The sequence below is a fragment of the Cryptomeria japonica genome, chromosome 3 (genome assembly GCF_030272615.1).
Source record: "Cryptomeria japonica chromosome 3, Sugi_1.0, whole genome shotgun sequence".
NCBI lineage: Eukaryota > Viridiplantae > Streptophyta > Pinopsida > Cupressales > Cupressaceae > Cryptomeria > Cryptomeria japonica.
In genome coordinates, this window is record NC_081407.1 from 654,815,556 (window position 1) to 654,829,236 (window position 13,681).

The following is a 13,681-nucleotide window of genomic DNA, read 5'->3' on the forward strand; positions in this document are numbered from 1 at the left end:
AATCAGCATAGAGGGGGGTTTTATATAAAATAATTATATAAAACAAATAAAAAATTTAAAGTGGCTTTAGTTTGACTCATTTTACCTTTGAGCAAGGTAAAAACCAAAAACATTTGCAACCAAAATAAATAGTGTAGACTTGGTGAGTACTCTTGACAAAAAGGTTAAAAATCAATTTCTCCAACATGATGCTATTGATGATGAAGCAACTCAAAAAATTCAAAACTTTTACAAAATAATGATCACATGCCTAAACCCTAAATAAAAACTGCCTTATTTATAAATTTTATCAAGACCACATCATAATCTCTTAAAAACATTCTAAGATATATATACTTCCAACACAAAGTAGCTTTGAAAAGTTTCATTTGAATAATAAACATATAATTAATTTGAATAAAAGTGCAAAATATTATGTAATGAGCATTCAAAATGTTGACCGTCATCTAAAAAATCAACCGTAGCGTTAAAATAAATTTTTTTTGCATTGACTTGATTGTTGATCGGTTTGGTATCAATGGATACCGAGTAGAGAATAACCTCATGAAATCTCTAAGTTCAATCGGTTTTAATGGTATCAATGAACACCAAGTAGAGAAAAACGTCATGAAATCTCTAAGTGATCTTCAAAAAATCCTTATCAAGTAGAGAATGGCCACATGAAATCTTAAGTGATCTTCTAGAAATCATTAAGGAAGCCATCAAGGCAATCTTTCATCAACTATCACTAATGTTGTACAATGATGGTGTAGGGAGCCTCTAATCTGACATTTTTATGATAGTTAAAAAACATAGGGATAAGAAGCCTGAGGGGGTGGCTCAGTTGGACAAAGGCATCTGGTCTAGGTCTATGATGTCTCGAGTTCAACTCCCAACTCAAAGGACCTAATGGCAGTGATAACATGAATTGAATGGCTTATTTTACTTAATCTTTTTAGTTTGTCTATTACCAAATTTAAACCAATGAACACTGCCCTAAATTTTGGTTCCTTTGGTTGCTCCTACGTCAAATAACTTTGGGAAAGTGTTGATCCTAGTAGCTCAATCTTCAAACATTATATCAAACTTTGGGCTTTGGGGAATCTTATTTACATGCCCCCGGATTCACTTGTAATGTCCCTCTCATCACAGATTCTCTCTTGTGCATTGTTGAATTGTTTCACAATTGTATCTACACAAAAACCTCCCTTGTATTTGGAAATTTAATTCCATTTCCTTTAAGTTTAGACGTTCCACATGCTCAAGCAATATGCAACATACTTTCGCATTCAACCAGAAATAATTCAAATTCAAAGTAGTTCTGGTTCAGATGTTTGCAGCCTCATAATGTTGTAATCCGCAATATAATGGCATAGATGTCATCTATTTAATCCAGATGTTTCCATAAAAACAAGTAAATAAATTTAGTTTGCCAATTTGAAACAAATCGCTTTAAGCCTCAAAGCTTATGACTTTTGCTTTGCACACCACTTTATTCTTCTAAAATATTTGTCTTGTAGGAATCTATCAACCACTAAAAGTTCCCATATAATCTTCATCAGTTATCACCTAGCAAATAAAGCATCAAACATTTTCTTCTCTAACTCAAAAGGCTACAAGCGCTCACAAACTGATGTCACTAATCTTACTCTTTTGACCAAAAAATCAGCAATAATTGGTAACTTTCTTTCTGGCTGCTTGCTCTCATATGGTTCTCCATTGTCTTTTTCTAAAGATGGGATGGCCTACAAGGCCGCCACTTTTGCTCTTTCAAGCTTGGATGCTGATAGCCAGTTTTTGCCAGCCCCACTGGTTTTGTAATCATATTTTGCTTCTTTTTGTCTTCCTCATCAACTTGTTTGTAAAGCAAGAACTACAAGCCTCTATGGAACCATTTTCGTCAATCATCGAAAGTCATTGCCATGAGGCAATTTAAGTCCCTACTCTTATAATCAGTAATTAAGCATCAAAAATTGGTGCTCGATGAGTTCATATACGATATTATCTGCAAAAATTATTTATCATCTACATGAATTTCAGCACACTAATGTGAGAGATAGTATTTCCACAGTCCTTGATAGTAACAGAAGAGTGCTTCTGAATTTAGCTAACAGAAGAGTGCTTCTGAATTTAGCTGTGTTAGTGGTTTTAAATTTATATAGAATCTTCAATGTTTGAGCCAGGATAACCTGCACAAATGCATTTACCTAACAGAGAACAGCCTAAGAAGCTCATGGCACAAAATTTTCTCAACCAATTGGTTAAACCTTTCAAGGAAATCAAATTTTGAGTAGGAAAATAAACAATAACAATTAGAAAAAATGACATTGTGTTATCACACTGAGTCGACAGACATAACAAGGTTGTTACAACAAACCAATGTATGTTTGTTTGTCATTTCAGAATTGTGCATATTGGTCTTGAAACATAAACAAGAAAAGGACCCTCTGACAAGTTTCTAGCACCAAAGATTTTCAAGCCATGCATTTCCCAACATTCTAAATCACAAGGAACTTTCTCGTTCAAGCCATACCATCTACTCTGGGTCCCATGCATTTAACAAAACTTTCTAGTGCTTTTTTAAATTTTTAGTTTTGCCAATATTGATTGATTGAAAATAACTGTCAACATCGACAACTAAAAGATCACACCTTACAAAGAGGATGAAAGCTAATTGTGCTGTTTATACACTTGGCTGTATCCTACAGACCTCTTTGGTCTAAAGAACATCAAAAGTTACATAGTTAACATATCTCTATATGTGTGTTGTTTTTTAGGTCGCTACCAAGCAAGACACTAGGTTATTGTTTTTGACCCACTTTGTCAAAACCCACAAGAGAATTATTTTGATATTGCATTTACCTTGAACATTGTCAAATGACTAGACCTTGTGCCTCATCTGTAGACAACTTCAAACGTATGCATGCATACACACTTTTGCAAATGTCTCTGCTTAACTTGACAGATGGGTGTAACAGAAATCTTTATGCATTTGTAGTTTTATGGTGCAGGGAAATTTTTTTTTTTCTTTTTTTTTCTTTTTTGAGTATTGAATGGTAGGTGAATATTTTCATTTCCAAAAAGAATAGAACTTTCTGCAAACACGTGTATATTTTATCAAATCTAACAATATTATGTAAAATTTATAGGGGAACTTGACAAATGGTTTTTCAAATTTTTGCTAATTAGCAAATCTGATTTCTTCAGATTTTATGAAAATATAGCTGGTGCTATATAATTATGGAAAATACAAAAGTCAAAACCATATGAGAGGCCCAACCAGACCCTCAATACTTTCAATAGCGTACATCTGATGTAAGGTTTATTTGTTTTTACTGCTTCAACAAAATTTGCAAAGCCAAAGATATTTAAACATCATAGAAGCCATCTGTAGCATGAAATCTGTTGGCATTAAATTTAATGGTCATCCCACTCTTCCCATACCATTCATATTTTTTTAAAGTCCAATGCAAATGCAGATTTGTACTTATTACGTTCTATGTATTCATAGAGGAGTAACTAATTACACTGTAAAACCAAGGACTGAGCTGGCCTTCCGAAATACCTTAATTCCGTGTTAAGGTATTTCAGCTGGAATCGGCATAGACCAAAACTCAGGGTAGAAATTCTCTTTTTAGAAAACAAAACATTCTAAAAAATAACCAATATTGATTGAAAAAAAAATTAAAAAATAGAGAAGAGAGCACACTGTACATAATGCTTTTCAAAAAAAATAAACTGCCTAACGATAATCGGTGCCATGTCAGCATGGCATATACAATCAAATAATAACTAGACATATCCTCTGCATCTACAAAGAGGGAAAAAATGCCTGGGAAAAGGAAAAATAAAGCGCAGAGAGAAGAAGTTCTCATGTAAATCGAGATACAAATATAAAATCTCCCGAAGTTGCCGAATCGAGCTGTACCTGGGGTGTGTTAGCAATATTACTCCATCCGTTCAATTCAACTGCTATCCCCTCACATGCAGACTCTGAAAATCCAAATCTTTACAGCATTTTTCAGTGCTCAAAGATCTTCCCTGTATAGATGTGATTTGCAGGCCATCTTTAAAGAACTGAACATTTTTTACAACCTTTGAGAACAATGAAGGTAGCAATAAATGTATCTGAGGTTTATAAGAAACTATCTGTTCTTTGATTTGGGCAGGGAGTATCTACAAAAGGTTACCTAACGTCCTTTAAGAGGCTGACTGCGAAAATTAGTACGAAGCTCATCAGAACTTCTTTCACCTGTTTCATCTTTATGGGAATGAGAAATGTTTATAGGACGTGTCTCAGATTCACTACTTGGGTACTCACTTCCAGAAGCAGATTCAAAGTCTGTCTTCAAATGCCTAGAGCGCTTAGCTTCTACTTCTTTGCTCTTGTGACATTCACTGCTAGAGGTAGAAGGATTCATGTCATATTCACTACTGACTCCACTGAAATCACTACCAACATCCTGGCTGCCAAAAGCCATCCTCCGAAATCGTCTGATGTCTGCAGAATACTGTGCAGAGTTATACATGGTACTCTGACCGGGTTTCACTCCATTATTCAGATCTGCCATGGCAGTATCACTCTCCAATGCTCTCACCACCTATGGAAAATGAACAACAATACATTTATGATTTATATTATGGCAAGGCATGAAATTGCACACAACACACTCAAAATCACAAATGGATTACATACCTGTCCCATTTGTGGTCTTCTTTGAGCTGAGTGGCGTACACATGCCGCTGCTGCCTCAATCATCCGGAACATTTCACCCCGATCAAAGTTCTTCTCAAGCCTTGGGTCAACCAATGCTTCAAAGTTCCCTTCTTCAAGAGCGTGACTAAGTAAAGGTCGAGCCTGCCAAAACCAAATCTCACTAATATAACAGAGGCAGTGGCCATCAAATACTGCAACAATGTCAAACATCATAGGCAAATACCAGCAACAACTCAAGTTGTCAATGTAAAAAATTAACAATAAATTGAAAAGAAAAAGGATAAAACAAGAGAAAACATCGAGATGGCCAAAGGAACAACAGAAATTTAATAGCAAGATGTCAATTGCCAATGGCCAAACTAGTCCCAATCCAGAGACTCCAATGTAAGGGTTGTTTCTCATTCTTGTGTAAGCAAGTTGATAAAATGTTATAATAGCAAGAAAGTTATAATATAGTACGGTACTATATTTTCTTGATGAAATGTTTTTCATACTTCTAGCATTATAATATTTCAGCGTTCTTCTTGAGTCTTCTCTTTCTCCTTGTACTTACTCTGTCGATTTTTCTTTAATAATATTTCAAAGAATCCAACTTATGAGCCATTTTGTAATCCTGATTACATGTATGGAAGCAAATTGATAAAATTATATGGTTTTCTAATTTTTTATTGAAATCCTTTTTATACTTCAAAATTAAGATCTGCCATCTTCTTTCTTTTCCTGTTTCTTCTGCTTACATTATTTCTGCTTCCTTCATGAATCGGTATCTACATATTTCTTCTATGGACTGAGCTGGTTTTCTTTAATCTGATTCTAGAGACTCTGATTGAAATGTCACTTCTTATCCTGTATGAATATACAACAAGAAAGTAATAAAATATTATGGTTTTGCGCTTTCCTATTAAATTGGCCATTATACATTTTGAATTATAATCCAATTTCCACTTTCAGATCCTGTCATTTCTGCATGCATTATTTTCCTCTTCCTTCATGGATCAGTGTCCCTTTTATTCTTTTTTATCTTCCATGTCCTTTTTACATGCATTTTTCTTATCTTTTTCACCCTCTATTGCATTTCAAGTTGGGTTGAGTGTTATTTACCATGCTAACATTAAACTTAATTCCAAAATATTTACCATAAATCTTAAAGAGCTAAGACAAAGTAAAATTCAAAAGCATTTGTTCTTGACCAGTCGAAGGTTACATAACATCATAAACCTTGAAATTTGCTTTGCTTAGACCGCTACTAAACTGTGATTGTAAAACCAACATCCACCTCTTATACTGGAAAAAATGGTACACTGGAAATAGGCACCGGAAGAGATAAGACCAAAGTTACCCTGAGTTTCCAGGACGGGGACGGCAGGGGACAGCGGGACGCGTTTCCGGGACGGCAAATTTTTTTGCCAAATTTGGGGACGGCGGGGGACGGCAAAGGGGACGGCTATATAAAATATAGGAAAATTTCAAAATTCTAAATGTTCATATGAAAACATGGATAAAGCATGCATGCATACATACATTATATTCATATGAAAACAATAAAACATGGATATAGCATGTGTATGATACTATGAAAAGTTGAAAACATTTTAGAATGTAAATTCTGAACATACAACATTGTTAATACTCAATAGACAATATGCAATTATGCATTCATAAATCAGAATTTCAATTCATTCACGTTGTCAATATGCATATCAATAGACTCGGAGGTTAAATTTTCCCTACTTCTATCGACGCAGTTTCCCCTCATATTTTTCAACGGGGGTTTGGGGGCAGCGTCCCCAAGGTGGGGTCAAGGGGCAGCGATACAGGGCGGGGTCGAGGGGCAGCGCCCCACGAGGCCAAAAAAACTTATTCTTTAATAAAGGCATTGTGTGTTATTTTTCTATTGACTCGCCGAGTTTGGCGATTTTCTAATCTCTGTGTCAAAATGCCCAAAGGCTACACTGATGCCATATAGTTTCATTGTCAAAATTATGAATTAAATTAATAAATTTAAAATTTAATTAATGTTATCTTTTAATTTTTTTTATTTTTAATAACAATTTGAATTAATAAGGGCCTATATTAGAAAATTTAAATAAAAAATTGAAAATACAACTTTTTAAATTTTTTTAATATTTTTTAAGGGCCTTAGATATGGGGGACGTCTGGCTGTCCCCAGGACGGATTGGGGACGTCCCAGACGTCCCCGGGACGTACGGACGTCCCCCAGAGCTAGGGCAGGCATCCCCCCGTTTCGGGGACGTCCCCTCAAAATACAGGGCAATTTGGGGATGGGGGGAAACATCCCCTGGCCGTCCCCAAGTCCCCGAAACGTCCCCGGGACAGGGACGGGGGTTTTCAGGTCAGGGACACGTCCCCGGGTAACTCTGGATAAGACACATGATAGATATGTGATGACTAAATCATAATCAAGATCAAAATCAAGGATCATTAAAATTAAGATAACCCCAATATTTTATGATTTCATCCAGTCTATGATAAATGACTCGCCTAAAATACATCCTCTCTCCTGAAAACAAAGTGTCACACATACTAATGATTAAAAAAACATATTTGATTCAATTCACACCGAATTGAATTATTTTGAGAAGCAAAATATCACACAGATCAACCATCTTGCAAAAATTTATAAAATAGATAGATTTCTCTTTCAATGCAACATAAAAATCAGGTCAATGATGTCACAGTAAATACATACCCATTCAACCAAGCTCTCATCCCCAAGAGGCTGTGATGTATCAACAGGTTTCCTTCCAGTAACAAGCTCCAACAATACAACACCAAATGAGAATACATCAGATCTTTGAGTGAGCTTTCCACTGGATGCATATTCTGGGGCCATATACCTGAAGTAATCAAATGAATGTGAGATAAACTACAATTTCATAAGGCAGCATCCAAGCATTCTAAATTCCCCACTCAATTGTAAGATCAACACAAGGAAAATAATAAAACTGGCAGCATGTGCAGCTTACCCAAAGGTTCCCATGACACGTGTTGTGACATGAGTATGAGCATCTAATGCTAATTTTGCCAGTCCAAAATCTGACACCTGTGAACATAAAAAAGACATCATATATATCATTGATCAACAGGCATGTAACTCTGACAAACACAGATGTAAATCTTGTTATGATCTGAATCCGTACCTGTGCTTCAAATCTGTCATCCAAAAGAATGTTTGCCGACTTAATATCCCTGTGAATTATTCGGGGATGACCTGTAAAATGCAAATTCAAAGTTGAGCATATTAATCAAAACCAATTAAAAGATATATTAAAATGAAAAAACAAAGAATCATAATAATAGATGAATGACTAGTAATGGTCTTACAATCTTCATGCAGGTATGCTATCCCACGAGCTGCTCCAATGGCAATTCTTAGCCTGGTTGGCCAGTCCATTACAGGTCTTCCCCTCCCTGCATAGATAAACAACGTGAAATGTCTGATAGAACATAGCAAGAAACCCTGAAGAATTTCAGAACAAAGAGAGTATTACATATCTTCATGCATCTAAAGGAATGAAAAAAATCAAAGAATTCAACTGCCATCGCCTTAGTAATGGTAAACAAGGTACAAAGATACAACTGTTTCACATCCTCATATTTGTTGTCTTATTTAACTTTATCAACTAGGATATCTACGGTAAGGACAAAAAGTCGATATGCTGCCCCATGAGACTAAAGAATCCTGACTGATAAATCTTGACAAGAAACAGTACCATAATTACAAATTTACAAGAATAAGAAAGTGCAAATTGAGGTATTGATTGAAAAGCAATTTCCTCAGATTATATCGAAGAAGTAGTCCTACCATGAAGATGGTATTCAAGGGTGCCATTAGGAACATATTCATATACAAGCAATCGTTGACTGTCTGCAATGCAATAGCCAACCAAAGACACCAGGTGACGATGGTGAACCCTACTGATAATTTCTACTTCAGCACGAAATTCTCGCTCTCCTTGCCCACCACCTATTTTGAGCTGTTTGACTGCAACAACTTTTCCACCTTCTAGATATCCTTTGTAAACACATCCAAAGCCACCCTCTCCAAGTACATTCTGAGGTGCAAATCCATTTGTTGCAATTGCCAGATCTTCATAGGTGAACCAGGATTTTGAATTGCCAAGTCCAGATGTAGCCACTTGTGGTGCTGGAATTGCAATAGCATCACCCGAAGAATATTTGCTGCCTTGGTATCCATTATCATAACCATATCCTGGAGTAGCAGTTGATGATGATGCTCTTGCCAAATACTGATTGGAATTAGGTGCATTAGATGCATACACTCCATCTGTAACACAGAACAAGAAAGTTATATCAACATCTGAGACCTCAACATGTGCCAATATAGAAGACAGATAATCATAGATCTTTGAGTTATTTCGAAACAGAGACAATATCCTCAATACTTCATGTATACCTGCATTGTCTCTTATAGAAATTTACAAAACCAAACTGACGAAAACAGTGATTCACATTGTCAGGAAATGTGCAAGAAAGCACAAACAACCTCTAAAGAGGCTAGAAAAGTGTTTAGAACTTTAGAGTTTCATTCAAGAAGGAATTCAATCACACCTGACTTGCGTGAAAAGCTTCCCGGTGGAGCAGGTCCATCGTAATTTCCAGGATAGGTATCCCTCCTCTTCTTTTTCCTTATGTACCAAAACAGAACGCCAAAGACAGCAAAGACAACTAACGCGCCCACTGCAATTCCTGTAATTGCTGCTATAGGAGCATTCCCTGAACTAGGAGATCCATCAGCAAGCGTTGATTTTGGGGTAGGAGACGATGAGGATCCAGTTCCAGGGGTAGTTGAGTTTGGCGTAGGAGATGATGATGATCCAATTCCGGGGGTAGTACTAGATGGTGGGGATGAAATTCCTGCTGGAGCTGGAGTTTCTGGGGTTGGTGGCGATTCTTTGGGGGATGGGGAATTTGGCGTCGGAGACGATTTTGGTGGAGATGAAAGAGAAGGCGGTGGTGGACTCGAGGAAGTAGGTGAGACAATGGAAGGGGGTAAAGTTGAGGACTTTGATGGAGATTCGGCAGGTGGTGGAGTGGAGGGTTTTATAGAAGGTGTGGGAGAAGTGGGAGAGGATTTTGGTGGTGGAGACGACTTGGTGGGAGGTGATTGAACTGGAGGAGAAACATTAGCTGGAGCTGGTGGTGACTGAGCAGGAGGTGAAGCATTTACAGGAGGTGGTGAGGATTTAGCAGGAGGAGCATTTGCAGGTGGTGGTGGTGATCCAGCGGGGGATTGTGCATTTGCAGTAGGTGGTGGAGATTGAACAGGAGGAGAAGGAGAGGGAGGCGTGACTTTAGAATTTGATGGTGGAGGAGAAGAGACAGGAGGTGGGGTCGTAGGATTGGTTGAAGGAGGTGGAGGAGAGGAGGCTGGAGGAGGAGATGGTGGGGATGGTGGGGATGGTGCTCGGATCTGTTGTGGTGGGGGAGAGGAATTACTGCCAGGGGTTGATCCATTCGTAGAAGGACTAGATGCATTTGGGGTAGGAGGTGAGACCCTACCAGAAGCAGCAGGGGATGGAGCTTGTGCAGACATGCTTATGATATCAGATCTCCAGAAAACAACAATATGTTTTTGTTTATTACTTCAGAAGCCCACAATATGTATTGTGGGCTTAATCTTCAAAAATGCACAATAGGTTTTGTGACTTAATCTTCAAAATCCTGCAATATGTTTTGTAGACTTAATCTTCGGAATCCCAATATATGTTTTGAGGGTTTAATCTTCAGAATCCCACAATAAGTTTGTGTCTAAATTTCCAGAAGCCAACAATTGGAAAGAAAAAAGGGGGCAATCAACATAATTCTCCATTAAAATTTGCTAAAACCAAAGCCATATATACTCACAAATCTAAGCCTGTCAGAGACAAGCAATCCAAATCTGTTCAAAGCTGCAATTTTTCCAATCACCCACAATATCCATCACTCCAGATTCTCCACATATGCGCAATAGGGAAAACTCGAATTGAAACAGCCTCTGTTCTAATACCAAACTGTCCCAAAATTGCATTTTTTCAATTCCTGCGACTTGGGCAATTTTCTCCACCATTACCCAGATGAAAGCCCTCGTATCTCCTTTAAGCCCTCGATTTCCAAGCACCCAATCAGTAATTCTTACTTTAAACGCCACCCATTAACTTTTCCTCTGGATTCCGCCTACATTCCCTCTCCTCCTTACTTCAAAAAACACCCACACATTAAAAAAGAAGAACAAGACTTCTAATCGAAGGCCTACCTATGCATCACAAGAGTTGGTGCGATAGAATCTGGATAATACTGTTCCGAATTCAAAGAGGAGCAGCCATGGCTGCTGCTACCGTTGAAAACAAGGTTGGAAAGCGTGAAGACTATTAATGAATAGAATCTAAAGCTTTAAAAAGACCATTACAGACACACGTGATATGAGTTAACAAATCTTTCTGGAATAAATGAAGAATTTGAACTTTCTTCTGTGTTCACTTGTGTACTCACTCCTCCAAACCGAATTAAATTGGTATTTTGCTCAAAACGCGTATATCGTTTCTTTCTCCTTTTGATTTGACCGTTTCCCCTGCTTGCTTTCTTCCTTTATTCTGCTTAAACATGTGTGGGAGCCTCCATATTTTGTTTTGACAAAAAAGGTTTGGTGCAACCCAACAACCCGGTGAACGATTCGGTCCAATGATGAACTATTTTAATTCGAAGGTGGTTCTATCAAACGCTAAAAAATCATCACAGCCAAGAACTCGATGAAAATTAAATTCATGTATTGTGTTTTCAATATTAATTTATAAATTTTAATAAAATTTTGATTGAGATTGGTTAGACTGGTAAGAATATGTTTTACAGTGACAATAACCCTAAGATTAAATTAGATAATATAGTTTGTTTTGAACTTTATCTTTTAGTAATTGGTTGACTTCAAGTTTCTAGATTTTCTTAATAATTAAATATTTAATTTGAAATAAAAATTAAATTGAAAGATATTTTTTGTATTTTATTTATTTATTTAATAGTTGTTTAAAAAATAGGTTACAAAATATTGTATAAGAGTCACATTAGCATGATAGCAAATAGAACAATTGTCATTAACTCAAAATGCATCTAAAAGATCTTTTATTATAATTATTGGATAGTTTAATTCAAAAGTTCATAATGTGAAGTACTAATTTTTAAGTGAAAAAGCAATAGTTTGCCATATATATAAGTGTTGAAGTATATAATAAGATAAAAATATATATATAATAAATAATTTAATTTTTAAATGAAAAGATGCTATATATAAATGTATATTTAGTATTTTAATTTTAATTTCGTGTTTATCTTGATATTTATTTTTAATAGTATGAATCTTTAAACTATTATTTATTATTTGAATATGATTATTAACATATTGAAATCTTTTTTCTATTTGTGTTCTCAATTTTAATGTCATTTAGAATATTAGAGTGTTACACTCTTAAGGTTTGCAAAAGGGTGAGTATTTGGATAAGAAAAGATGAGATTGAATTCATGGGAAAACAACGCATTGCACTTCTCTCTAGAGAAAAAAATAGGACACAATATACCCTTTATCATGAATTCAAACTCATTTTTTGGTACCTAAATGCTTGCCTTTTTACAAACCCTAAACCTTTTTTCACATCCAACTATTTAAAATGGATCTTAGGCAATGTTAGGTTGGGTGTGTTGTACACCTTGCAAACCTTATAATTCAATCATCTTGTAATTTGGTCCCTCATGGAATGGGGTATCACCCATCAATGAGTCTTAGAGTTCCTTACTTACTACTAAGACTGTATGATATGAAATGTGTAAGAGGTGTGTGAAAGTATCTACAATAGGAGTTACATTGTAAGAGCTTTGATGATTGGAATCACATGTAGACATGTAAGAACAACTTAATTGACTATTTTGGATTGTGTAAGGTGTAACAATAATTAATACTCCAATATTGGAGCACTTGGGCTCAACTAGTTAACCCCATGTTTATAAGGATCAAAGGAATTCCATGTTCGAGGTAATTGGATTGCATGCATGGATTGGGGCCATGCTTTTGGCCCATGCTTTTAGAACCTACCTCAAGTGTGTTACATGTCATTGGCCCATAAATCAAGTGCTTGGGATATAATCTTATATGGATTTTTATTAATAGGTGTATGTTGTTGGAATTGTTCTAAACACAAAGGTAAATATCTAGTCCAGCACAAGTCAAAATGTCTACTTTATTATAATTTATTTTTGGATAAAATAATTAGATTTCTAACATAATTTGATGGGTGTTTTCATGTAAGGTTTTTCTACATGACATGTTATTTTGATTAAATTATCATTTGTATTGAAATTTAAATAGTTTTGTAACCTAATGTAGAGTTACTATGCAAGAACAAGGAAAGGTGGAGACATAAGGAGGTTGTTAATAGGTACATAGGTGTTGCCATGTTGGAGGAAAAGAGGAGAATGAAATTAAATGTATTGTAATCACATCTACTTATTGATAATGCATACTTGGACTCTCTTTTGATGGAGTTTTTTCCCACAAGGGTTTCTCCACGTAAATCTTGTGTTATGTGATGCTCTTATGTTGTTGATTTGTGCTTCATTTCTATTATCTTATGGTGATGTTATAAATGGTTTATTGCTACTATAATCTCACATAAGGTAGTGTTGATAAGCATGATATGAAGGTTGATTTTTAGCATCACAAAGAAGAAGGATCTAAGCATGGTATTTCCACATTAAGGCAACTCAATTTCATTTTTGTATATAAGTTCCATATTTTTATGTTGTAATAGTCCAAGCATTGTATCTCGTACTTTGATTGGTTTATTAGATAGATATTGAATTTCACAACCTTGGTATTTGAACCTGCATATTTCTCAATAATATATTGAGCCTTCCCTAGAGCTACCTCCTTTCACTTTGATCCCCAAGGCAATTGTAGAGACCAAAATTGGGAAATTA

General features: G+C 35.9%; 1 protein-coding gene across 2 annotated transcripts; it reads right to left on the minus strand.

Moving 5' to 3' along the window:
- Nucleotides 1–3,628: 3,628 nt before the first annotated feature.
- Nucleotides 3,629–11,353, minus strand: LOC131033761 (proline-rich receptor-like protein kinase PERK8). 2 transcript variants are annotated; one of them, XM_057965037.2, is made up of 9 exons: nucleotides 10,586–11,353; nucleotides 9,290–10,402; nucleotides 8,523–9,005; nucleotides 8,042–8,128; nucleotides 7,858–7,928; nucleotides 7,684–7,760; nucleotides 7,407–7,554; nucleotides 4,676–4,837; nucleotides 3,629–4,580 (listed from the first exon to the last, which is right to left on the minus strand). In XM_057965037.2, the coding sequence occupies exons 2-9, from the start codon at nucleotides 10,272–10,274 to the stop codon at nucleotides 4,170–4,172; spliced, it is 2,424 nt and encodes an 807-aa protein (XP_057821020.1). In that variant the 5' UTR covers nucleotides 10,275–10,402; nucleotides 10,586–11,353; the 3' UTR covers nucleotides 3,629–4,169. The 2 variants fall into 2 exon arrangements, with proteins under 2 accessions (XP_057821020.1, XP_057821019.1); XM_057965036.2 differs by having other exon boundaries at nucleotides 9,290–11,353.
- Between the last annotated feature and the right edge of the window lie 2,328 nt (nucleotides 11,354–13,681).